Here is a 26,874-nt window from a genome sequence, read left to right as displayed (position 1 = left end):
ACATTTATTTATTATTAATCGTTCAAAATATTTAATTTTCGTTACAAATTTAACGTTTAACAAAATTTTTTTTATCCGACAATTATCCCGTTTGCAATTGCAAATATTATTATTTTTATAGAAACTAATATAGTTCTAAGAAATTCGTTACAATACCTACTTCGTTCTTGAAAGTGCTTAATAGCATTCGATCCAAATTTTTTCCCACATTTTCATTTCGAATGTTGGTAAGTAGGTACATTTGGTACAGTGACTTGAAATGTTTATGGCGTTTTTATTCTATTTTCTTAAAAGCAAGAATTAACAATTTTATAGGCAATTGAATTTCAGTGTTTTATGTATAAACATGTTTTACAATTAGCCAAGGTGACGTCACAACTCTGCTCTTATCAATCCGTCGTATGAGCAATAATTTTTGACCAATTGGAAAAAGAAAGAATATAACTTCGTTATTTTGTCGTGAAAACTGCAAATATACAACAAAAATAAAAAATAATAAAATTCTATTTGTCCACAGTGCTACTTCGTACTTCACGTAGTAAAATCCAATAATTCTACCGTTGCAGGTAGATGTGATAAAAATCACGAATTAAGCTTATCACGCACAATTAAAATGAAGAGCCTGACGAGCAATACAAGAATTAACGTAATCATGTACTACCAATTGTAAGTAGGTAAATTACTATTGTTTTAAGTTAGATAATTTTGGAGAATTTAAGGAATGTTCCTCCGAGGGGGGTGAGCAGGAGCGATTTAGGATCGGGCTTGTACGGAATCCGAGTTTCATCGCATACCTCAATTTTGAACTTACGTAATATCTTGACCAATCCCAATTTCGTTTGATAAATACCGAAGCGAGCACCTGTAACAAGCATAAGTATCTGGCAATTATGGAAAATAATTCATGAGCAAACAAATCGGCGTCGTATAACACGGACTGCCATTTGAATGTGAAAGAATAAAGAGTGACCTACCGATGCAATTTCTGGGTCCGTCGCCAAAAGGTATATACGTCATCGGATGTCTGGCTTTGACCATCTCATCCGTGAACCGTTCGGGATCGAAGACTTCCGGATTTGGATAATATTTTGGGTTCTGCTGAATATCCCAGATCGGGATCCACACCCGCTGCCCTTTCGGAATCGTGACTTTTGTGCCCCTGAAAGTGTAATCGGACATTGCTTTTCGCAAATGAAAAGTAACCGGCGGTCTCAGCCTGAGTGTTTCTGAAAAAATATCAATCATAACAAGGAGGGTCCCGTCTTTTCCCTACAATCAATCATTCGTTACAATTTTTATCCGATCGTAAGGACTGTGGGTAGTACCTTGGAACACCATGTCTAGATACTTCATTTGTTTGACACTATCGTACGTGATGCTTCCATTATTCTCGTCAAGTGTTTGTTTTATTTCTCGTCGTAGTCTTTCCTGTATGTCGTGGTTTTGGGCAAGCTCCAGTAAAGCATGGCTGATGGTCGTTGACGAAGTCTCAAAACCAGCAACGAAAAACACAAAGGCCTGAGCGGTTATTAGCGCATCAGACAGCTCTGCAATCATATGAAAGTAATTTTTATCATGCCGCGAACACGTAGTGATAACGTGGTAATACCCCACATTTTTTCTTCAGTTCAAAGAATAACGTATCTAATTTGAGCATCAAACATTGTCAAAGAGCTCTGTAAAGATTAGATATATGAACCTAAGTGAGAAAAATGCAGCATCATCAAGTGTGACTGTGATATACTGAACAGGTAACGAATAAATAAATCAGTGTCACCTTGTTGTAAGTATGTACGAATGATACGAATAGCTCTCAGATTCTCAGGTAAAACTACTCAAAATACGGTCTCTATATACGTAAATACCGTACAAGATGTCCCGTAATTCGAGCGTTGTAAGCCCGTAGTGCTGTTGTGCATGAAGCATGAGGATAGTCAGAGATAAGCCATCTTTCTTTATCGCGCATATTGACGAAGCTACGCATGATGCAACAGTGAACAAGTTATTCACCCATTTGAAATATACATATTTCCTTACCTCTTATTGATTAAAAATTCAAAAAATGGGAGTTCTTGATATATTTCTGATTACGAATCGAACCTCAAAAATTCGGAAATTCAAACCAATATGGCTATTCGAAATGCAAAAAATGATTTGATTTTATTAAAATTTGGTTACATCCGCTGTATTTTGAGGACGCTGATTACATATCATTCATACATATAAATTCAACTTACGATGCGGGAATTACGGGACACCGCTATGTGGTTACTTTTGAATACCGTAGTACTCGAATGAAGAAAGAATTAGCATGACGTACGGAGCACTCGAAAATAGATTACTCGTTGCTGTCTGCTCGATGAATAGTGTATTTTTTCTGTTTTCAACAAAGTTACGGATGAGTTACAATACTAATACAAATTGAGCGTGAATATCCCACCGAAATCAGACTTTCCCGTGTTCTTCTTTATGTCTATGAGAATGTCAACGAGGTCTCCTCTTGGAATATTATTCTTCATTCGGTGATCCATAGTTTGCTTCAACGACGTAGTGAAGAATCCCGTAATATCATTCGAAAGTTTAGGAATTCCCAGTAATTTAAAGAGCCACGGTGCTGCTATCCGCAATGCACCGAGAATTCGGTTCCTCAGGTTCGCCTGAAAAACTTTTCTTCCCATTTTCCTAAACTCGCTGTCATCATCGGCTATGGCGTTCATCTGCAGGCCGAAAGCGCAGCTCCCGATCACGTCCGTGGTGAACTTGGCAGTAATTTCACGGCAGTCGATCGGTTTTCCCTTCTCGACGAGGGTATCTACGTACGTTTCAAAGTGCTCCGCGCACTCAGTCATCAGAGTGAACATGTGCTTCATTTTACCCGAAGTGAACGCTGGTGATAATTTGGAACGAAGAGGTCGCCACCTCGTCGGTTCTAAATTGAACAGATTCAGATCGAACGGTTCAAATTTTTCGTGTATCTCAATGCCTCTATCCGAAAAGTTAGAAAAATCCTTAATCATCACGTCCTTGATCAGATCAGGATCGCGCACCAAAAGTACAGGCTGGCTACGTGCGTATATGCCTACCAAAGGAGCATCGGGAAATGGATCGCACATTTTCTTTAAGGACAATCCAAAGAATTCCTTTCCGAGCGCGATATCCTTTATATTTCCAAAAATTATCTCGGGCTCCGGACCTGGAACCCCGCGCTCCTTCCAGAAGTTGTAATTTGATACGAGGTAGTACCAGACACCTGTTAAGATTACTGCCACAGCGCACAGTACCTCCACCAATCCAATTGCACCAACCATTTTGAGGTGTTACGAATACGCGTCCTTGTTACCGAAATTATTCCAAGTAGGAATTCTTAACACTCAACTTGTTGAATAGTACTCGTGAATCAACGTTATACAGTCCATACGGCAGTACGACACGTACTAGACCACAGACGTATTTAATTGAACCAGACTGCATGGTGTGCGGCAATATATACCTACCTGTAAGATATTTCAAAGATTAGTAATCCCTAGATAACTTAAAAATGATGCCCCCACCCATTCTGAATCGACCAATAACAATTGCGCCGTTCTTGCGAACCTACCTAGGACGTATGTATATTAAAAGTGACAGCGAGGTACTCATTGTTTGGAAACAATGTTTGACGTCTTTAATCTGTCCATTAAAATCATTCGTTGCGCACGCGATAATAAATAACTTCGTGTAAATTGAGCTGCCGTTTAAATAAAATGATAATTTCATGAAATACTCGAGTACATGGTGTGAAATACAATCATGGTGGTCGAATGCAATTAACTCAATAGTGAACAATCAGGGTAATAATAAATTGATTGCACTTCATCTGGGAAAACTTCAGAGTAAAGCTGTATATTACTGCCACGTCACTGACAGTATAATCTTGGTGATATTGCGGAGTAATTAAAGATGTATTTCTCCGAGGAGCGTCAATAAAAATGACTGGCGTTCGGGCTTGTATCGAATATGAGTCTCATCGCCAAATGTCAACTTCGGAGCTTGAACATTATCTTAATTAAGCCCAGTCCCGATAGGTAGCCGTAGTGGCGTAGCGCGTAGCTGTAAGAGGCGTTAGGTATTACGACAGTCAATTTTCAAACCGAAAGACTTGATGACAGTCTCCAATCCTAAAATTAATTACGAAAAGTGATTATCGACGCAATTCCTAGGTCCGTCACCCGAGGAGGACGGTTGTCGTTCTGTACCTACACGATGGTACATATTACCATTGTACCAATTTCAGTGCATCGTAATACAATGGCGTCTTCGCAGCATTGAGACACGCATCTTTATTATACTGTATCGATCGTATTATGCTCCAAATTTCCTCAAAATCGATCTGTCGATACAGAAAATGTAGCATGAATTGCAATTGTTGTGGAAATATATTGTTCGGAGCTGTAGCGTTCCTTAATATCATGTGCTTCGTTCTCGAAAGAACTATAAACTTTCGAATTTTCTTTTCAAACAGCTACTCCCTGATTTACATAGTAACATGTAGTTAATCTATCAATGTTTGTAAGCATAGATGTTGAATTCTCTGCAAAATATGCACCACCAGACCGACCGCATTATAGATGAGATCAATAACTACTGCTACCGTTTGTTTGATCAGTACGGTAACCAGGTAGAACTAGCTTGCCATCCCAATCTTGTAGTGAATTGAGGAGTCATTAATATTTATTAGAACAGAAATGGAGTTGCTACTTTTGCACGCATCACGTAAGAAAAACATGTAGCGCAAAATTAATGTAATTCAACTTATTAAAACTAATAATCTAATGATAAATGCGATCTACACATGCAGAATAACATAGTAAAAGACTAAAAATAACGCTATAGTTATAATCTATCAAATCACACGATAATTAACGTCATCTTGTGCAGATAAGTGACGATAATCAAAATAATTTTTATTCGATTTAAACGATTTTGGAGAATTTAAGGTGTACTCCTCTCCAACAGGTGAGAGTAGCAGAGAGCCAGGATCAGGCTTGTAGGGAACGCAAGTTTTACTGCATACCTCAACTTTGTACTTTCGTAATATCTTTATCAGTCCCAATTTTGTTTGAACGATGCCAAAGCGTGCACCTGTAACAAGCATCAAGCAGCATATTGATTATTTCAATCGTGAATAGAAAGTTATATAACACGAACCGCCATCTAACAACGAATGTAGAACTATAGATGTTACCGATGCAATTCCTCGGTCCATCGCCAAATGGTAGATATGTCATTGGGTGCCTGGCTTTGAGCATCTCATTCGTGAACCGTTCGGGATCGAAGACTGTTGGTTTTGGATAATATTTTGGGTTCTGCTGAATATCCCAGACTGGGATCCACACCCGCTGTCCTTTCGGAATCGTGATGCTTGTAAAAGTATAGTCCGCAGATGCTCGTCGAATGAGAAAACATTCGGTAGACTCGGCCTAAGTATTTCTGAATCGAGTCGACAATCGTATCGTTCACTTTTACAGTCCATGCACTGTTGTCGAGGAGCCTTAAGCAGTACCTCGAAACACCATGTCCAAAATTACTTCATTTCAGTCACACTGTCGTAAGTCACGATGCCATTATTTGCCTCAGGGGATTCTTCTATTTCTTATCTATCTCTAGTCTATCTTTCACATCCTGGCACTGCGCGAGTTCCAATAAAGAGTGTCTGATTGTAGCTGAAGAATTGTTAAAGCCAGTAATGAAAAATACAAAGGCTTGAGCAGCAATTAAGACGTCGGTCAGCTCTGTGATTGAATCGATACTCCTGTTATACTCACATCGGACACGCGATAATGAGGTTTTAACTTTTATCCTCACAGCGTTTTGATGACATGTTTTAGTTTATTTATCAATGACTAGAAGTAGTGGAAGTCTTGGAAGATGTTTACTAGGTGTTCAAAGGATGATATTGCGGCAACATTGTGATCTGATCAGAGAATAGATGGAAGTGTAAATAACGCAGTAATACTACGTATGATAACATCGAATGGGAAATAAATGATTCGTCGTCAACTTATCACACATTGCAATTTATTCCACTGCTGAAGTTATTATATTTCATTGTGAGACTCATACATTTCCGATAGTACAATCCAAATTTTGTCTATACCTGATTTGTGTAGGGAATAATTAATTCAATTGCATTGATAAACTTGATACAAACTCAAGACGGGTTGTAATATAAATAATCATGAATACTACGCGTAATCTTTATTCAATCAAATTACGACGACTTGAATCATCTTTCGCGTCAGTAATCAGACACATAGATTGGTGATAGTCTGCTGCTGAAGGTTTAATTATTTGCATATTTCCCCGTTCAAACGAAATAACAAAAGCACACACCGAGAAAATGTTATTCTTATAATTATTGCGCTGATCAAATAGAGTTGTCATGATAGAAGAAAATGCAGGATCCTCAGATAACAAGGTAAAATCTTTCTGCGCAATCAAAGAGTCATAAGCTATTACTGAAACATACTAACTGATTGTACTTGACAAATACGGAAAGAAGAACGAAGTAAACGCGTTTCTATAACTGTTTTTTATGTTACTAGCAACAGTAGAATTTAAATTCTTCACTGCTTGGAAACAGTGCCTGAATCGCAGCTGTGTGAGAAAAGTCTTTGGTTCCAAAATACATATCACTGATGCGCCATGAGAGTCTGCGTGACTATGGAAATGCCAACTGCTCAACGCCGCACCCTACCCTGCATAAAAGTTCATTTACGTTGGTTGGAAATATTTCGCAGTAGTATGGTATAGGATTGCAAGGTCATAGGTATCACGAGTATCACGAATCAAACATACAAGTAAAATGATCAATTTTTATTGAAACAATCAATATTAATCACATCAGAATCACGTATTAACAAAATTTGATAATAATAAACCAGTTAAATAGCAGCTAGAAAATTTTCGTTAAAAAAAGGATCCTCGACACTGTTCGGTCAATCTAATTAACCTTGGAGAATTGAAGGTATACACCTCCAATGGGTGCCAACAGGAACGATTTAGGGTCAGGTTTGTATGGAATATGAGTTTTATCGCAGACGTCGACTTTGAAGTTTGACAATACCTTGATCAAGCCCAATTTCGTTTGATAGACAGCGAAGCGCGCACCTGTAATAAGCGTTAAGTATTATGACGGTAAATTTTTGTGAGAAGAAGCTCGAGACCAGTGATCATCATTTAAATGTCGAACAAAACTTGATACCGATGCAGTTCCTTGGTCCGTCGCCAAAAGGTAGATACGTCATTGGGTGTCTGGCCTGACGCATGTCATCAGTAAAGCGTTCCGGGTCAAAGACTTCTGGTTTTGGGTAGTACTCTGGGTTCTGATGGATATCCCATACTGGAATCCAGACCTTCTGTCCTTTTGGAATCGTTACGTTCGTGCCTCTAAACGTATAGTCGGTCACTGCTTTTCGCATGTGAAACACAACCGGCGGTCTGAGCCTAAGCGTTTCTGAAACAAAACATCAATCACGTTTTTCATCCTTACAATCAATCCACTGTCGTCACTCTCATCTGCGAAAATTTAATATAAGCAGTACCTTGGAATACCATGTCCAAGTACTTCATTTCCTTCACACTGTCGTATGTAACACTGTGATTGTTTGCCTTGAGTGATTCTTTTATTTCTTTGCGTAGTCTGTCCTGTATATCTTGGTATTGGGCGAGTTCTAGTAAAGCATGGCTGATCGTCGTTGACGAAGTCTCGAAGCCGGCAAGAAAAAACACGAAGGCCTGAGCAGTAATTAGCGCATCAGTGAGCTCTGTAATAAAATCGATATTTCTTTTACCCTGGCATCAAATGCCCGATGACGACGTCATAATTATTACTCTTGCGGTTTTTCTGAGGCAGTATTTTAATTCGTAGACCTAGAATTGTTTTTACAGAATAATATCTTTGAGTAATCGACTTTTTCAATCGCCTCGTACGGTCGGTTAGCGATCAAAACATGTTGGAAAGAAATTGTCCGTAAACTTATCGAGTTCATAAGTACTTTGTACAATGAGATTAATAGGTATCAGATAGAAGTGTCAACAATACAGAAATACTGCGTATGATAACAAGTGGCAATCGGGTGATTCTTTGTCAACATATCGGGAATTATAGGTGTACAGATAGTTTTGAAAACCGTGATAGCAGGACAGCGATTATAAATGAACGATAATAAGTGGTCGAGAATAAGGTGCTATATTGTCCGCTTGATATTCCGATTCCATTTCATTTCTATGTGTGACGTTAATATAACGATGATTCAGATTGCGCTTAATATGCTCACCGAAATCTAATTTTTCCGGATTGTTTTTTATCTCTATTAGCATGTCAACTAGGTCCCCTCTGCGAAAGTCATTTTTCATTCGATAATCTATCGTTTCCTTCATTGACGACATGAAGAACTGCTGCACATCAAGAGGCAGTGCTGATATTCCTATTAATTCATAGAGCCAAGGTGCTGCCATGCGCATTATCTGCAAGATCCTTGCTTTCAAGCTAACCTCAAATACTTTTCTTCCCATTTTCCTAAACTCGCTGTCTTCGTCGCCGATGGCATTCATCTGCAGGCCGAAAGCACAGCTGCCGATCACGTCCGTGGTGAACTTGGCAGTGATTTCGCGGCAATCAATGGGCTCACCCTTCTCGGCGAGGATATGGATATACTTCTCAAAATAGTCCGCACACTCCAATATCAGGGCAAACATATGCTTCATTTTACCCGTGGTAAATAATGGCGACAATTTGGGACGAAGGGATCTCCATCTTTTAGTTTCCAGATTGAACAGATGCGCAGCGAGCGGTTCCATTTTCTCGTGCATAGGATTGCCCCTCTCCGAGAACGTCGAAAAGTCTTTGATCATCACGTCCTTGACGAGTTCAGGGTCACGCACGAGCAGCACGGGCGTGCGACGGGCGTATATACCCACCAAAGGTGCACCAGGGAATTGATCGCACATTTTCTTCAACGACTCCCCGAAGGAATCTCTTACGAGCATGATGTCCTTTATGTTTCCAAAAAGTAGCCTGGGTTCTGGTCCTGGGACTCCACGCTCCTTCCAGAAGCCGTAGTTTCCCACGAGGTAGTACCAGATACCGGTTAGGATGGCTGCGAGAGCGCAGAGCATCTCCACCGTTCCAAGAACACCAATCATTTCGAAAGCTCTGAATGCCCACCGTCGATTTATCAATCCAATGTCTAAAAATAACAACTGTCGGAGTAACTTACGTAACACTATTGTGGGACTTAACGCCCCACTATAGCCACACGACCGCGCGATCCTCACCGTACTGAAGCCAGCAGCAACGAATGCCTGTAGAAACCGTTGGAAGATGAAGTTCTATTCTCCCCTCTCTCGGTATTCTGCCCTGTAATTCCGACGTTGCCTGCAATCCTGCAAACCAGATAAACTGGTTTTTTTCACGCTCCCCATTGTTTACGTGAGGCTTATCCTTTCTCGGATATAGATTAAAGAGCTACTCTCAATTGCGAAGTGCTTCAGACGTCCCACCATCGGTCACATGCAACATTCGTTTGGACGCTACGTCTATTTATAAACCAACACGTCCTACCGTGGACGGCATACGTCTACTAACCGCAATGGTTCTCTTCCAAACGTGCGCCGTCGCGCTACGCGCAGTTGATTATGCCAGCCACGCGTAGATGCGTAAACAACACTATCAACGAGTCACGTGATACAGGATGAATCTTTAACCTAGACTGCATCCAGTACCTGCGTCAATTGGTATTTTTCTTTTGTCAGGTATAAACGGAGTACACCCGTTATATCAGTGCTTGAAAAAGGTGCTGCTCCAAAATGCAAGATTTACGCTCTGCGAATAAAATTTTGCAATTTTCGTAACCAGCCACTCGATAGCCTCTGTTATCTTTTCGCCTTATCGGTATAAGAGTTATCGCTACCAGTGGATACAGTGTGATTAAGGCTGCTGATGAAAACAAGTATTACGATTCGGTAGACCTCTTGAAAAAGGGGTTACTTATACCATTGACCCGTTACTCTTCATCTGTATATCGGTTCACGTGATCCATGTGACACTTGAAAGAGGAATCGGTAGTTATGGATGATACTTGAGTTGGATGCAGAGCTCGGTACAAGAATGATTACTTAAACTGGCAGGATTATACAAGGTTGCCGTATTCCATTAGTAATAGAGACAGCGCAAATTTTCTTAACGCATTTACACATATATATCCCCGTCACACATGCACCTGAATGTTATTAATTTCGCAAAGAAATTCCGACACGATGCATGGATTGTTAACCGGCGTAACTACCGATCAATCCATCGCAGAGGAGTTGCACGTCACATCATTCTCTCGGAAATTATACCTCTCCGTTATAGTTCCTTGGGTTCGAAAGTGAAGATAAATTAATTTATGTATTACAGCACTAGCCAATGTTTGGAAGGTCTCTAAACATGAGTTTAGGAGACTGAAAATGTATTGCCTGTGTAATGAAAACGAGCTGCGATTAATAGATTTGAATAAGAAGTCAAATAACGCTGTGATAAATTTGCCTTCGAAATAAACCATGATAATGTTTACTTGCGGGAAATATGAATTATCAAAACCATATTATTGAAATAAAACACGTTTGTTGAATAGGTGGCTTCGATACCGCATTGGCGTAAATAAATGTTCAAACATTATAACCACGTTGGCAAACAACTCTGGAAATCGTGTGGTTATACCGCGTGTGGATTTCGTCAATACGGAGACTTGATAATTTGAAAATTCAATTCACCAACCATCTAGTGAACCTATAGGTACTTTCGTGAAAGTATTCCTGGAGTACAACAACGTTGCAGTATGTCCGACGACAGGTGATTCAACGAACCATCCTGCCGGCTGACCGGTGAATGTGCTTAAGCTTTCGTCGCATACGTAATTACCAAGTCACGTGTACTGTACACGTTTTCTTTTATACCTTGACCAGGCAGCGAGGCATGAATTTCGAATGGTGGCGGACCTTCGTTCGATCTCGGGACAAAACAGCCGGACAAAGGTTGTTGAGCTGGTGGCGCCAACAAACAAACCGCCACGATAAAAGCATATGGCGGTCTGCCGCCGATGACATGACCAGAATCCAATATTGTAATACATTTTTTCGATGCCCGATCGCGACAATCAAATTAAACAATTTTTTTGAGCAATTTCGGTTGCACCAGATCTGTCACGCCATTATACCATTTCTTTGGGGTAGGAAAGAGGTTGAAGCTGCGTGACAAACGAGTGAATCCTCTTTCAAAACATAAACTTCCCGACGTACTTGGAAGCTGTCTTATCGGTGGAAATCAGCTTTCGCAAATCCGGACGAGCTAATAATTTATTGCAACCATGACTCCTCGACGTTCCTTCCGATGAACCTCGATTCCAATATTCGCGTTTCGCACCAAGGCCAAAATTTAGCCAACTACCGTCGGCGTTCCGTCTTCCCGTTTGCGGTTATCCCTATTCAGTCGTAATCTAAGCCGAGAGATAAACCGTTCAAGTTTTCATGGATGCCGCGTCGCCAGTTGCGCAGACGACTCAACCAATAATGGAACGCAAGGCAGGAGGGGTGGAGGAGGAGTGGCTTTCGACCGGGTCGATGCTAAAAGGAGAAACGGGCGACGCGCGGAACAGTCCAGGGTTAGAGCTCGACGGAGAATACACAGCTGCGGTGGACGGTCGATAAGACGATATCAGTGAAATAAGCGAGCGAAGTAAACAAAAACAGCTTCCGACTATTTCCTCTCGAATATTGACTCATTTCGTAGTTGCTCTTCTCCGGTTAAATCACTGGAAAGAGTCAGACGATACCAGCGACGGTGTCCCGTAGGTGTAGAACACTAGTAAGAAGCTGAAGAGAACTGGCGGATAAATAACGAAGGTCGAAGTGTGTATATTAATAGTTGAGTGCATCAACGGGGCAAACGGTACCTGCAGAGATCGCGTCTTCGGAGTGACCAATTCAGCGAATCCCGCCGTTCAGGGGTTTCATTGTCAGTGATCTTCGTTACACCAAACTCGCGTCACTGGGGGGAACCAGTGACTATGTAAGCCGGGGGAAAAACGGAACAGCCCGGTATCATTGAAGAAGTTCACTCGAAGCCTGAACCAGAAGCTCGCAAACTGGCTCCGGAAGTAACGATAAAGCAAATTGGTATGAGGGAGGATCTGCTCTCGATAATTCGTCACACAAGTAGCGACCATTTTTCTGAAGAACTTTAGCGGCAACCCCAGGCCCGCAACCCCTCGAGTTTTATCTAGGTACCTGTCGCTACTCTGTGATAAATAACCGATCCATTCCGAGACCCAAGAGATTGTCCTCGACCACCGGACTCCCGCAAAACGGACAGAATAGTTCCTTGGTTCGTTACCGACCCTACTTTGAAAACGGACCGCTCGTCGTCAGCCCTTGGAAGGAGCAGAGATCCGAGAAAGCATCGGTTCGCCAATTGTATCCTGCGAACCAGAAGCGAAAACGCGACCTTGTTATGCCCTGGGTAGCCGCCTGTCTCGATCTGCTGGTCGGACCGCTGTTTGGCTATTGCCTTGCCGTCAGGAAGCTAGCTCTCCACGTTGGGATTCTCCACGAGGCTGGGGTAGTCGCGAACTCTTCGGTTGGAATAACTACCAAAACTATGGCACCGAGTGTCGAGGCGAAGAGCTGTGCCGAAGAGGTGCACAAAGGTAAGCCGTAAAAGTGGCCGTGCCCTAACGATTTTCCACCTTGCCTTGTCCTCCTGGTTTATTCGTGGCGTTGGGCTTGACCTATAACCATCGTTGCCGTATCGTAGGTACCCCGATGCCACTGCGGTTCGCAATGTTTTTTTTTTTTTTTTGCTCTTGTTTCCTCGACCGTAAATACCGAAGGAGCAGATGGAAGCCTGTGCTTCGTTAGGAGTAATCTTGGCTCTCATCTGCGGTCTCCGTGCTGCATATCGCAGAAAAACAAATGAGACTAAGCAAATGTTTCCTTAACGTATACTGCGACGTGAGCTCTCCGGTAACTGCTTGCAGAAAATCAATGGCGCCCTCGCTTTCTCCTACCCTCAGCGCTGACTGACTTACCTATACTGTCTATTTTCGAATCCGTAATTCACGCTCTTCTTCTCGTCTTTCCTATGAAATTCTGAACTGTAAACTGCAACATTCCCTTCTGAATAACAAATGCAACTCTCGAGCCTTCGTCCGTTTGGGCTTCGAATTTCTCAGCTGGAAACTGGAACCGGAGACACTGGGCTCAGTCTTTTAGTAAACAAGTTGATGCTGGGAGGGAGATTGGTGGGAGAGGAATAGAGAGAGAGAGAGAGAGGAGGGGAAGCAAGAGAGGGACTGTAATAGACAAGGACGGAAGGTCCATCTGTTTGAGCCGAGAGTTTCAAGAAGACTGAGAAGCAAGAGGAGAAAATATGCGGTGGCCCGGCCACCGGCATGTGCCTCCTGCAAACGTGTGATATGCTCAGGGACGTGCCTCCTGGTAATGAGGCCCAGTATTTTTAAGTTAATGTTTCCACCCAGACGCGCAGACGCGCCACCAACAATTGGTCGAACAACACCGCGGCTGTATCGCTAAAAAATATTATTACCGCTAGTCTACGGAGTCAATGGAAGTGCACACATGTGCTATTCAAGACGTATCGTTTCAGCTTAACCGAGCACTCGAAGTCTGCAGCGTGTTGCTGAGCGTAGCGCACCTTTACATTACCCCAAAATAACTCGCGATAGCGCAGCGTAAGCTAAAATGATCCAACGCGGCAGTATGCATATCAATCATGAGAATTAAATTGACCGCGTTTAAGTAGGGTCTTTGACATCGAGTTAGACGAAGAGAGTTAACTCGTCTCCATTCGCTAACGGGGTTTCGCATTTCCCTGCTTTGATCAAAACAACTTCTGCACGCCTGGTGCGGTTGCTGATTCGCGAACGCGATCGAGTTCCGTATACCATAATCGCCAAAAAACGCCTGCACGTCGCGATTATTTTCTGGACGATTTGTCCAAAGCAACGAAGCTGGTGGATTTCAGTACCGCGTCCCACTTGACTTTTTAATTATACACGCAATCAAGAAAATACGTCAATACCGCTACCGCGGAGGCTTGGCCGCCGATGCTGTGACCGTTCGTAAACAAGCCAACGCGTCGTCGTCCCAGGTACCACAGCGACACTCTTGCTCTCTCTTTCACTAAATTATCTCGGTTTTACTCCGACGGACGCCTGTTGGCATTGTTTTTTTTTAATTCTTTTATTTTTATTATAATTTTTTAAATTTCATCATTATCGCTTCTGTGACTCGGTTCGAACGTGTTTGTTTACATATTTTAACCAGCTTTTCAGGACCTCCCGCATTTAATTAGCCTTCAGCGATATTATAACGAGCTGACCATTTGCGCCTCGACCTCTTGTATTTCTCTTTCTATCTCTCTTTCTCTCTCTTTCTCTTCCACGTCGCTTTCCCCTCTCCGTTGAAAAGCAACTCCGCTCTGCCAGATCTACATGTGTTTAAAGAACTTGTAGCTGGTGTGGTAAAGGCCGCGCCCGCCTCGTCGACCAATCAGAGAACGACCCCCAGCGTCTCGTGTATACACACTGACACGCGCTCGGTAGGTCTGTTTATAGCAATCTGAAACCAGAAACTGTCCACCGTGCACAACACAGATGGCTGCTCTCGTGTAAAGAGGATCACTAAAGTTCAGGCTTATAACTGCAAGCTGACGATGAAACGTTGAAATAAAATTATTACCCTGTGGATCGTGAATCTTCGTCTGGAGACGGAAATCATTGGAGAAAACTTTCGATCGAATTTGTCAAGTAAATCCCCGCTGTTCGTTGAGGCCTGACGATGGAATACAAGACACATGTTTTCGTTGTTATACTTTGACTCGATTAAAAGCTTTCTCTCGATACCGTATTCATTGCTCGTTAGCTCTATTCAATTTACCACTTATTTCCGATTGTTGTTTTCGTTTTCGAGCACTTTTATTCAGTCTCTGGCTATGCAATGCCTGGAGCGCCGCTGGAGTGTAGCTTCGAAGGTTGTACGAACCGTGTTCGTACATTAGTTTACACCCAACATTCTGGGTTACGAAATAATACGACAAGCGTATAGGCTAACTCAATGATATAACTTTCGAGGCGGCGATAACAAGTGTCGAAATAAGTCGCAAACCCGCTTATGCAATCTCGGTTGCAAAGAAAAACTTTACTGTCTTACGAACTGCAATCCATTCTGCATCACTCGACATGGTTGACCTCTAATATACGTATGCGGTACGGAAATATATTTTGAGTCAATTTATCGCCCCACTGATACCGATATCTTAAACTTTGTTCACACGACACGGCATTTCCGCTTCGTAAATGCTTATTCTACGCGTGAATTGTAGTGGCTATAGTACCGACTCAATACAAGCATCGTCTGTCGTAACTTGTTACCTTGGAATTGCAGAGGACGGATTGCATCCCGCAGAAGAGTAAGGCGGCAATTATGATGTATAAAGCACGTTGCAAACGGTAATAAGCGGTTTTCGCAACTTTCGAGATTCAACTCACGCCGTAGATCTAAACAATCTTCTAAGTATAACAAAACCTCTTTAGTCGTGAGGAATTCAACTATGTGAAGTGAACTTTTAACCGTTGAACGATCATCTGTCCGAGTGAAGAATAGAATGTTATTTCAAGTCAACTGTGAACAACGGGTGTTGTGATCGATTCTTAGTTACGACTAGAGTTCGGAAATTGAATAATTCATTCGTTCAGCCTAGATTTTTAGAATCGACGGAATTTTTTTTTTTTTTTTTTCGTAGCTATTGCACTTAAGGAACAATTATCATAAAAACTAGACCGCAGAAGTCAAAAATAAATTTTTTTATCAAAACGACGTGAGAGAGGTACATTCGCTTCGAGCACTTCATTCTATATAAACCCAGACAATACTTGAATACAGTTATCCTGTTTTTGTTGATAAACGTCTTTCATAATTAACGTCATTAACGTATATCGCAGCCGGCAAAAGACTTTAAGATTCGCCCAGCGCCTCATTTCGGATCTCTTGATTCAAGAGTGATTTTAGCGCAAGATAACAGCAAAGCTGTGTCTTTGCGCGAAAATATTTCGCGCCACGAGGCCTTGATATTCCTGAAACGCTTTCTTTGCCACTCGAGCGAGACCGCAGCAAATTGCCTTCGAAGGTCCTCCGAGCCTTACAGAACTGTGGGTCCCGTTAAATGCCGGTTTTCAACAACATGTATACACAGGGGAGCTTAATAGCTGGTGATAAGCCTGCTCCAAGATAAGGGCTGGTGATGCGACAAATGTTGTCTTAGAGTTCTAGAGTCAGTCAGTTGCCGATTCCCACTCTGACCAGAACAAACTGCTCCGCAGCTGAAAGTTACATAAAAGCAGCGATCACTTACAAGCGATAGTATACCTAGACCTACCTATAATCGTTGTACCAGCGGTGTAACCTTGGTCGGAAAATGTTCACTGTTTGAACGCTTGATAAACCCCGCGTATAAGGCATATATCGGTGCTCACTCTTTGTACGCGCATAGGTGATGAATTTTGGTCTTTGGCCTGTTATATACCGACGTAAAATTGCGCCCTCAATTACGTCAGAGTTTGGCGACGGCTAGCACATGTATATAAAATACATCCAGAGGTACATCCGCACGTTATACATCCCCCAGGAGATCGCCTACGAGTTTGTCTAATTTTAAAACGTTGGCAAAGAAACCGGCGCAGAAGTCAGTTCGCAAGGATCACTCGAAGGAATCACTTCTAAACATTCGGGCGTGATCGTTGATATCAAGAAAAGATTTTCAAAAGGTCTATAATACACCGAGGGATTAATTGCGTTACGTAACCGATCTTCAACATGTGTCGCAGCGGTAAGTGTAGGTCTTAATGGCAACTATCTGAAACTTATCAATCGTCCTGGAACGTTTATTTTTAACTTAAATTTAGCCACGATCAATTGATACCGCTAAATGATTTAGTTACGCAGCGCACTCCCGATAACCACGATGATGATGATGACACTTAATTTTATCAGGCGCTTAACAGTGACTGTAAACAAAATCAATCACCCACCCGACAGGCCTGCAATTAATCCCATTCATCCCGTGACACTGGGTCCGATTTTTGTTTTACCTATTTTTAGGAGCTAGCGTTTTCTTGCCGTGTTCATTGTCCCCCTCCAGGTTCAAATAGTATACATTCGAGAGACTTCTCCCAATCGAGGGTATGCAAAAAAATACTGTAGCGAATTGTCAACAACGATTGTTAGGAGGGCAGTGACGCGAATGCCGTACCTGTTTAAACCAAGAACATTGAGACGTCGGTAGTTCCAATGAAATCGGTCTAATTTCACCATTCCACGTAATCCACTGTATCCGGTACGATACATATTAATGATCCCCGTCGAGTCTTTAATTAAACTATCATTAACTGATTAGTCTCTAGCTGTAACGAAGGCTGGGAAGACGTATATTCGGTAAATTCCGAGAAGTCTCTGGGAATTAACGTGGCGTTTTCAGTCGAAGTATTTAGTATGTTATTTTGAGATAACGAGGGTCCCAAATGAGGAACGCTTTGTGCAAGTTTAGTTTGGAGTGTGCGGCAGGTAAAAAAAATACGAAGCCAATGTGCCCATGCTCCGCAAGTAGCAATTATGCTCGGTTTTGTGTTAATAACGGACAAGTATCGACGCAACGAGGCAGCTGCTGGGAAAATTGCGCTCTCGCTTTTAATCGGAAAAAGTAGAACTCATTCTTGTTTCAGCCTAGCGGCCTCACACCTCGATTTATCTCTCACATACTTTGTGCTCGGCTGTTTTGCAAGCACTTCATATATTGTATGTTGATATATTATACGATCTACAATTGTCGATCGTGAACTATCTTTGGCACGAGTCCATCCAAGCTGAACCGTATTACAATATATCTTTACACCAAGAGTAACCATGGGTTCAAAGTAGCTTCTCGATACGACGCAACTGTCTTTCGGTATCCGACTGTGTCGATGATTAATAAAAAAAAAATCGAAACACCTTATTGATGCAACAGAGTTCGGACAATAATAGACTTCGGTTCGTTAACAAGCGCCAATCATGAGTCTCGACTATCGATCGGAGTGCAAACACAGCCGCGAACGCATCGTAATTTATTTGCTTCACAGTACGTCAGAATTGACGATCCGTTAAAGCTATCGCTACTTCTCGATGACACGGTGGAATAATGAAATAATACCAAACGTTTAGCGATTTGAAACAACGTACCAGGCTCCAAGATTCTATGTATTATTAACACCGCGTCACAGTGACTTATCGCATGCGGTGTTTTCTACGAAATGACGAACAATTATGGAACAGATATTATCTTCAGGAAAAAATCATACCACTTAGTATGTAATTATCTCTCTGTATATGTGTACAAATGAATGGCTGCGAACAGGAAGTGACAGAAGAGATTGGAGAATTCAAATGTGACGAACCATCAACTCTAATGTAAGGAAATGTCGACAGTAGCAAATTATTTCGTCGCGTTCAAACTAGTCGAACTTTAAAAGTTATTATATTAGTTGTAGGATATTCATTTCCGCAAAAAAAAAAAAAAAAAACTTGAACCGGTCCTTGTAATATGTACACAACTTAATTATGCAACCATGGATTCTATTTATACGACATCCGTCGTCGTCATGAAATACAAGTTGTGGAATAGGCATGTAGCAATCCAACTACGAAAAAAATTACGACATCGTTTTTTATAACGAGCTAAACCTTTTTTCCCTATTTTTTTCATTGCAGAAACCGGCCAGGAAATGCCAGCGAGAAGCGGCAACAAGGCTAAGCCTCCACGCAGGTTTGCTGGGGTTGTCGTCGCCATGGCAGGTTTGCCAGCCAGGGGTAAAACTCAGGTCGCACATTGTCTTGCTCGGAGGTTGAACTGGAACGGCGAGTCTGCTAAAGGTGATTTGAAATTAGTGTAAGATACCCAATCCCACTCGCGTCGATATTGTTATGGTACAGGTATGAGGCTCGCTTCGTGTACATAAAGAGTCGACAAGCCATTCAACCAGAAAGCCTTTTCCTTATTGGAGAACGCGTTTTCCTGCAGGGTATAGCGAGTGTTATGCTAGTCAAGGTGAAATTCCCGAGTACCGTACATGCGGTATCTCATTTGTAATTTTATTAATCGAGTGTAGGCACAGCACATTGTGTTGGTAAGCGATCGCTGAGTGCAGCAGCAACGTCATATTATATTCTACGAAATTCGTTTCGAATCCGTTTAACGTCACTCGGGATTGTTTGCTCTTTGATGAATATAAGCCAAGTTGATACAAACGTCAGTATTTCGGTTAGTAAAAGAAAGCGACCCTAGATGACCATTCCTCTCACCGTTAGTTGCGTTATAGTGTGTTCGTTGTATACAGATTATGGAATCGTGATGTTCCGTGAATGAAATATTCCAGACGCGTGTAGATCGTTACATACGATATCCTTCATTTGAAAAATTTATGATGAAAATATGTTGACAGTTATGCGCGTCAGCGTGTACCGCCAGAAACGACTGGACATGTACGCCTCTCACGAACTCTTCAGGCCAGATCATGCCACCAATGTGGCGATCAGGTCCCTTGCTCAGAAGGACGCCATGCGGGACTGTGCGTCTTGGTTGGCCGCTGGGAATAGTCTTGCTGTAAGTATTCATCGATCCGAAATAAGAGCAACGAAACTGGTGTCAGCCCATACCGGGTCAGAAAATTCCTCTTACAATTCGTAATTTGAATTGGAGGAGATCTTGGGGCGAAATTCTCCATCGATGACCTAAATATATCAGATTAATTATGCACACGTGTATAAATCTGAAATGACTGATAAAATTATTGCGCAAATATCTGTGATCCAAAAAAGTTCTTATTATACCAAAATTGCAGAGAGATTGTGAACACCCCGTCTAACCTTTTCGCAGTAGAGTATAATTTGTTAAGTTTGAATAAATGCACGATGAAGGAAAAAGTAATAACAAAAATAAGAATAATGAATAAATAAACCAACGAATAAAAGTAAAGAAGTTGAATTCTAAGAAATTAATCTGAAACGGTGGTTAAGACGGAGCAGCTTGGGTATATCCTACGTTTTGTAAGCCTGTAATTTGCTTCATTCGTATGACCTTATTTAACGACATTTAATCACTACGACCAGGATTATAAATAGTTGTTTTTCAATTCCGTGGTGAGTCTCTTATAGCACATAACATGACAATAAAAATTGATTGTAGAGTTCAAGATCAATTGGCCAACTTAGCAGTAAAAGGAAAAAAATAGTCTGACGTAGAAGATGTTAGTTTTATACAGCATGTATATCATTTGATGAAAGCAGGGTCTTTCCAGCTATCGCGTTGTGTTTAAACAACAGATAACTTATCAGCTTTCACCGCGATGTTTGGCATTGCGATTTCTTCAACTACAGATAGATCAATTTCGTTGTACTATATTCGTACGTTCAACAGCCTCGTACATTTACGATAGTTGGCTGTGATTTTGTGTGACATTCCACCCAAAAAATTCCGTTATTCATTGATTTCCAACAATTTTTAAGATCCTAGACGGCACTCTGGTGACCCACGAACAGCGAGCGGAGGTCTTCGACTACTTTTCCGGGCAACTTGGCTACCGCGTCATCTTCATCGAGTGCGTGTGTTCCGATCCTGCGTCGTTGGAACAAAATTACCAAGGGATCCTAACGTACAGTGCCGACTACAAGAACATGGACAAGGCCAGAGCGGTCGAGGACTTGCGTTTGAAGGTCGCCCATTACGCCCAAGCTTACGAACCCATGGACGAAAATACTTGGCCCAGGATCACCGTTGACACTGGCAACATGGATATCACAGCGCACAAAGTTAGCGGTCACGTCGAGACCAAGATCTTGGGATACCTTGGCAGCGTCAGGATCCAGCCTCATACCCTCTACTTCTCAAGGGTAAGTGTAACGATGCCGTGAATGCGTGCTGCGAGCAGTTGCCAGGGTTTGTTCGAAATTCTCGAAGTCAAACATCTTTTCACGTCTGGCTTTCAGCATGGGGAGAGCGAGTACAATGTCCTCGGAAAAATTGGCGGGGATGCTGTTTTGAGTGCTCGTGGAGAGCGCTACGCGCAAGCCTTGGCTACCCACATCAACGGCTTGCACGTACCGGAATTACGAGTCCTTACTAGCCGACTTCGGAGGACCATCGCGACTGCTCGAGGCGTTGAAGCCGCCCAAGAGCACATTTCTGAGCTGAACGAGCTTGATGCCGGAGTTTGCGAGGGACTTTCCTACGAAGAAATGCAGGAACAATACCCGCAGGTAATTTTCCGAACTTCTGACACCATCGGCGTAATGTGTATACCTTCTAGCAAATTTATTTATAAGAGAACCGCGAGGCTCCGAACGGTTTTTAAAGGCGCCACAGGTTCGGTGACGTGAATAATCTTTAAGTTTCAAACGCATAACCGTTGTTTGCTGCTAAAAGTGTTTTCACGACTTTGCGTTCTCAAGCACACGATATTTCCCGTCGTTGCACGATTCTCATCTTTTTTTCCCCCCTCTTCTTAATTCTTTTCTTCCAACGTGTTTCAGTGCGTCTCAACTTTTTGGGGTAAAGTTAATATTTCTATTAATAAAACTGACGTTATTCAGGCTTTAGAGCAAGATGAAATTACGGCGTGAGTCAAGTTTGTGGAAGACTGTAAATTTGTCAAAGGCGATGACAGTAAGCTTTTGTTAACATCCAGTTTTCGCCCACAATGTGGTAAAGTGTTTCTGCTAATTTATCACTGCTTTGTGTACTTCTATGTCAACCTATACTTGGTAATGTCAACTATATCACTGCTTGGAGTTCATTTCAGATGGAAAAATAACTCTTTTCCACAATAACAGCTAAAGTAGTAATGTAGAATAACACAGACCTTGGTGTTATTCTCTTTCGATTAACGTCGAGCAGGACGAATAACTAGAGGATTCAAACCACGTTAAATTAAAATTTCCACCATTGCAGAGTATCGAGTTCCACGTTTTTCGAAGAAAAATACCCATGCTATTTTCGGAACGACAGCTTAATACCTTATCCAATATGCCATGGCTGTTCTGCAAAAGCCTTTGGCAATTTTTCGTCATCTACTCACCGTCACATATTTATGTAAACGTTTTTCACTATATGCATGCACGTAAAGCATTCGTGTACACGGATTCTGACTTGAAAATCCTCGTCCCGAATGTCTTACCCCCACAATAATCGACTTGGCGCAAACTCGACTATCACGTTACTCCACGTGTTGCACTGGTACTAATAACTAGGAAATTTTTTCAACCACGCAAGGTGTGAATCCGCAATTACTTAGCGTTCTGTACATAAATATGCCCCACAGGGGTAGGCCGTGACGAATACGTCGTGTCTGTAGTAGGTCATGATGATGAGAATCTGTGACCTAGTTTTCTAGTTCCATGTATACATATACATATATACAAGTAGACGTAAGATACTGACAATGAACGAGCCGTGGCCGAATAATCAGCGGAGTCTGCGCAACAAAAGCCGTGGTATCGTCGACTAGGTGTAAGCGATTGAAGACAAACGGCCAATAAATAACGAGATCTTTGTCTGAATGATTGCAGGAGTTCGCCTGGCGTGACCAGGACAAGCTAAGGTATAGGTACCCCTGGGGCGAGAGCTACGTGGATATAATGCAGCGGGTGGAACCAGTTTTGGCCGACCTTCAACAGGCCACGAACATGCTGGTGATATCTCACCAGGCGGTTCTACGCTGCATAATCGGTTTTTTCATGGACAAAAAACCCGAGGAGTTGCCCTACATGGAGGTCCCACTGCATACGATAATCAAGATCACTAGCCGCGGGTTTAACTACGAACTCGAGTTCTTCAAGCTGCCGATCGAGTGCGTAAACACCACCAGAGTTAAGCCGAAGAATTGCAGCGTTAACAGGACTGCCGACGATGCTTTGCTGACGGTGCCGGCTCACTTCGACATACCCGATCCTTGGAGGAATCCAGCCAGTGGTCCGACCCTCGTCCAACAACACTGAGGGCAGGACAAAGTCTCCGAAAAGGGTTGTACCGACCTTAAGCAAGGCTCATCGAAGTCCTCGAGAGACAAGTGCTCTTCGAAGAGCGACTTCGCGGTCCCGTTGGATCGGAGATAAAGTATTATATTTAGATGTATTTCGGTAAATGACTATACCGAATATCGAATCTGAGCTTTTCTTATCATCTGTTAGAGGATTCGGAATAATCGGATTATCGCGTACGATATAATATTGAGGAGTTCTGTACGGGTTTATTGTTAATCCGAGCATCGGTATTGAAAATTTGGAAACCAAATTTGAGTAACGATTTAATTTCTGATCGGGTTGACTGCTCAACTAATTCGACATTTCAACCAATCGCCACTTGTGTAGACTTGGTAGGAAAACCACGGTGATGAAGTTAGGAGTTGAGTTGGATTTTCATCTGATAGAAATCCGTAGTACACGGATATGGACCGACGGCCGAAGAATATTGGAAATTTTGAGAAAGAGTCAAATCGATTCTTTTCACCCTCGGTCCACTGAAATTAAAAGGTAAATTATAAAATCTGGTAATATTTGAGGCCAAATACAATACCATTATTTGGAAAATCTTGTAATATACTCTTCCCGTAATTGAACAATAAGTACTACATACCTGTGTATGGTGTAACCAGAAAATCAGTAAAATTCTACCAATGTTTTTCAATTTATGCAGTGGAGAGTAGAAAGTAAACAATTAGATTAAAATAGCTATTAGTGACTATTGTAGAAACGAAGACCGATGATGCTGGTTACCAAGTGGAATGGTTGGTGTTGGGATTCATCTCGTTGAAAGGTAAAATGGTAATGTATCGAACGGCAGTATTTCGGTGCCCACTGCCTGAGCCTTCTTCATTTTTTAGTATATGGTACTTAGAGTAGTTTATTTTTAATTTATACATTACGTTATAGAGTGTATTTTAATATTTCAAAAACAGAAGAAAAAAAAACCACTGACAAGGAAAATATGAAAAAACTGATTTTATTGAAGCAAATATCGCGTAGATTATGAATACATATACGGTATTTGAAGACATATTTAAATCTCTATAAAATTTACACAGCTTATTAAGAACGGGGATGCTATATACGAGTCCCGCGCAGTTAAAACAGTCTGTAAACAAAATTGCATATTATAATAGCGTATATTTTGCGGGGCGCGAATACGCGCGCCGAGGCACATAGTGTGGACACGATATATTTATTTAAATCAAAGTCCATATTTTTGGATAGTATGACACAATACATACATATACATGATCGATGTGTTATTCCTATTTAAAAGTCAACGTTGCATTTTGCTGCAGAGTGATGTCCCCCCCCCCACCCTACCCCCCTCGCGTAGAAGCTAGATTTGTACTTTAAGAATAATGAATTTATTTCACAAAAAGCCGCATGTTACGAGAATGCATAACAATGCGAATTTGATAGTAAATAGATTCCTCTTGTAAAATAACATACATTCAGGAATGATCAGAAGAAACGATATAACGTAAAAAATAGCTGAGGTGAAATTGTTAGTTAAGTTTTAAAGGTTTAGAAAACTCGCAAGTTATGTTTAGAATTAAAAATTTTCTGAACGTTTTGTAGAGGATTCGTGAGTAGGTTTTCTTGTTGAAATGAACTGTTGAATGTATTTTATTGTAAAAAGTTATCAATATACAGATTTGTCTTGGGGTTGTAAGGGAAAGTCATTTCTTCATCAGTCGTGACTAATGAACGCCAATTATTAATAAGTAACCTATAAAATATCCGTGATGCATGCGTTATACTGTATTATATATTATACACGTATAGCCCCCATAACTTTGGGATTTTGTTATTGCCATAGCTATTTTTATCATTTCAATGTAGTACATTTTATGATAAATATGATAATAATAAAGATTTTCTTTTTTTACGATGACATTAACCGCGTTTAATTTTTTTGCATAGCAAACTCGAGGGTTCGTGTTAACACATGCATGAAGACCTCTTGCTACACGAAGACAAATGATTGGTACAGCCTACCAGTTGACGTTCCAGTGATGAAAAGTCATTGAAACGTTGGTATCTTGGTAATTATAAAGTTACAACATTCAAACTACGTCTGTATAATTGATAAACATCGATTTATCTCACGTTTCCGAAATACCCGAATGAAAGTATAATAATTGTTTCTGAATTGTCGCATAACAGTCGTCATAACGAAGTCATTATCATTCCTGTGTTTTGTGTTGTTACCAAAATCTAATTGTCATGTGTTCCATCGTTAGTAGCACCGAGATCGAAAAACAGATAAGCTGATGATGATTTCTTCGTCGTTTTCCATTTTGCGTTCTCTTCAAGTGTTAGTTATAGGCAAACGAAAGCATGTAATCGTCATGTGGTTTCTTACAGCCTAGCTGTACGATGATCTTTCTTAACGACGTCCCGTACATTGAACTTCACGGAAGCATAATATTGTCATTGTCGCGTACAATCTTAGCCCATAATCAATTATGGAACAGATCCGAGAGAATTAAAAAAAAAGTAGCTGCGTTGGCGGAGACCACCCCATGTATAGGTATTACATACAATTCCCAACACCAGTTGAATGCGGATACTGTTATTCAGAGTTCAACTGTGACGTCGTGACATATTTTCAGGAATTTTTTGCTGAACTAGCTGAAGCCGCAACTCAATTTTTAACCGACATAATTTGTTTGTTTAGCAATTTTGTTGATGTGAACAAACGATATACCTAATGTATAAAGTTATGTATCGTAAATAACCATCTTGCGTTATTGCGCAAAAAGAGGTGAGATATTCAAATATAAGATTCATGCAAAAGCTATATTCGAATAAAACGTAATAAGTAGATTGTCGTAAGCGAAATCCTGCATTACGTACGAAAATTTTGGGAAGAGTATTCTTAAATAGTGATTACGTTGGAAGTTAGATCCTGCTGGACTAAAAAAAATATGAAAATTAATTCCATCACGCAAATTCGTTCGTACAGGTATGAGTTAATGAAAGTTAAATGACCTTCCGTCACGAGCGTCGAATTAATTAGAGAAGTTGACGGTCACACTGTTCATGCGAAGTTGTCTGAATAATAAATAATACGAATATACAGGAAAAATTAAAGAAAACAATATTCTTGAAGGGGTCAGGGGATACGAAATGACGACAAAGTACGTTACGTATTATCTTGTATAACTATTTTATCGGCTAAAAGAAATAAACTATAGTTTCAGATATGTGAGAATGTAGACGCATTAGGAAGAATGAGAAGAAGAATTCCAATTGTAGAATAAGAATCGATTAACCAATATCGGTCTGAAAAAAATATGTAGCTTTAAAATAATTAGTGTAGCCTGAACTAAGCTTCTATGGCAAAATGTTCTTGCTGCGAACTGTCGTGTTATACATATGTACGTACACGATGACAATTACCATAGAACTTTATCGTCTTGTACGCGGAAATATTCTTATTGTTAGATGATTCTTTTCCGGACACTCGCGTGACAAAATTTGCATCGCGTATTGAGAAGAGACATTTGTTTAATTCTTCTATTCAATAATAACAATCACAACATTGTCTATTGTATAATAATGCTTATATTTCACGTGCCAGAAAAGACTGAGAAAAAACCGGTAACTGTGTAAAGAAGAAAAATCGACAACAGCTTAGAAAAGGGGATTGAACAAGGGTCAGAAGAGAGTGAAGTAGAAACAGAGTGAAACAAAAGTGTGCTTAATTAAATA

The 26,874-nt window shown here is 41.1% G+C and overlaps 3 protein-coding genes across 8 annotated transcripts in view; 1 reads left to right on the top strand and 2 right to left on the bottom strand.

Moving 5' to 3' along the window:
- The window catches only part of LOC107217173 (6-phosphofructo-2-kinase/fructose-2,6-bisphosphatase), a 41,555-nt gene extending 16,504 nt beyond the window's left edge, over positions 1–25,051 (top strand). For 2 of the 4 annotated variants that reach the window (XM_046730890.1, XM_046730893.1), the window contains exons 3-7: positions 18,844–19,005; positions 19,575–19,735; positions 20,638–21,021; positions 21,118–21,387; positions 22,696–25,051. In XM_046730890.1, the coding sequence (XP_046586846.1) occupies positions 18,844–19,005; positions 19,575–19,735; positions 20,638–21,021; positions 21,118–21,387; positions 22,696–23,124 (1,406 nt within the window). In that variant the 3' untranslated portion in view covers positions 23,125–25,051. Of the gene's footprint in view, positions 1–11,668; positions 12,729–16,752; positions 16,928–18,843; positions 19,006–19,574; positions 19,736–20,637; positions 21,022–21,117; positions 21,388–22,695 lie in introns of those variants that run through there. The other 2 variants (XM_015654571.2, XM_015654572.2) reach the window with 2 other exon arrangements.
- On the bottom strand, positions 258–3,449 carry LOC107217165 (cytochrome P450 6a2). Its single transcript, XM_015654551.2, has 4 exons — positions 2,441–3,449; positions 1,326–1,547; positions 975–1,226; positions 258–862 (listed from the first exon to the last, which is right to left on the bottom strand). Exons 1-4 carry the CDS (start codon positions 3,306–3,308, stop codon positions 696–698), a joined length of 1,509 nt encoding a protein of 502 aa, XP_015510037.1. The 5' UTR covers positions 3,309–3,449; the 3' UTR covers positions 258–695.
- On the bottom strand, positions 6,841–9,599 carry LOC107217177 (cytochrome P450 6A1). Of its 3 annotated transcripts, XM_015654583.2 has the most exons (5): positions 9,319–9,592; positions 8,319–9,230; positions 7,584–7,805; positions 7,244–7,495; positions 6,841–7,149 (listed from the first exon to the last, which is right to left on the bottom strand). In XM_015654583.2, the coding sequence occupies exons 2-5, from the start codon at positions 9,184–9,186 to the stop codon at positions 6,983–6,985; spliced, it is 1,509 nt and encodes a 502-aa protein (XP_015510069.1). In that variant the 5' UTR covers positions 9,187–9,230; positions 9,319–9,592; the 3' UTR covers positions 6,841–6,982. The 3 variants fall into 3 exon arrangements, with proteins under 3 accessions (XP_015510069.1, XP_015510068.1, XP_046586869.1); XM_015654582.2 differs by having other exon boundaries at positions 8,319–9,592; XM_046730913.1 differs by lacking the exon at positions 7,584–7,805 and having other exon boundaries at positions 8,319–9,599.
- Positions 25,052–26,874: the final 1,823 nt, after the last annotated feature.

The sequence above is a fragment of the Neodiprion lecontei genome, chromosome 1, assembly GCF_021901455.1.
Source record: "Neodiprion lecontei isolate iyNeoLeco1 chromosome 1, iyNeoLeco1.1, whole genome shotgun sequence".
Lineage (NCBI taxonomy): Eukaryota > Metazoa > Arthropoda > Insecta > Hymenoptera > Diprionidae > Neodiprion > Neodiprion lecontei.
The sequence above is the reverse complement of the archived record's forward strand: the minus strand, read 5'-3'. Positions and strand labels throughout refer to the sequence as shown.

Coding starts and splice junctions, on each gene's coding strand:
- LOC107217177 (XM_015654582.2), bottom strand. CDS start 9,186: ATGATTGGTGTTCTTGGAACGGTGGAGATGCTCTGCGCTCTCGCAGCC. Junction 7,806..8,318: donor TCCGGAAAAATTAGATTTCG/GTGAGCATATTA, acceptor ATTTTATTACAG/AGCTCACTGATGCGCTAATT. Junction 7,496..7,583: donor CTTGGACATGGTATTCCAAG/GTACTGCTTATA, acceptor GTTTTGTTTCAG/AAACGCTTAGGCTCAGACCG.
- LOC107217165 (XM_015654551.2), bottom strand. CDS start 3,308: ATGGTTGGTGCAATTGGATTGGTGGAGGTACTGTGCGCTGTGGCAGTA. Junction 1,548..2,440: donor CACGGGAAAGTCTGATTTCG/GTGGGATATTCA, acceptor ATATGATTGCAG/AGCTGTCTGATGCGCTAATA. Junction 1,227..1,325: donor TCTAGACATGGTGTTCCAAG/GTACTACCCACA, acceptor ATATTTTTTCAG/AAACACTCAGGCTGAGACCG.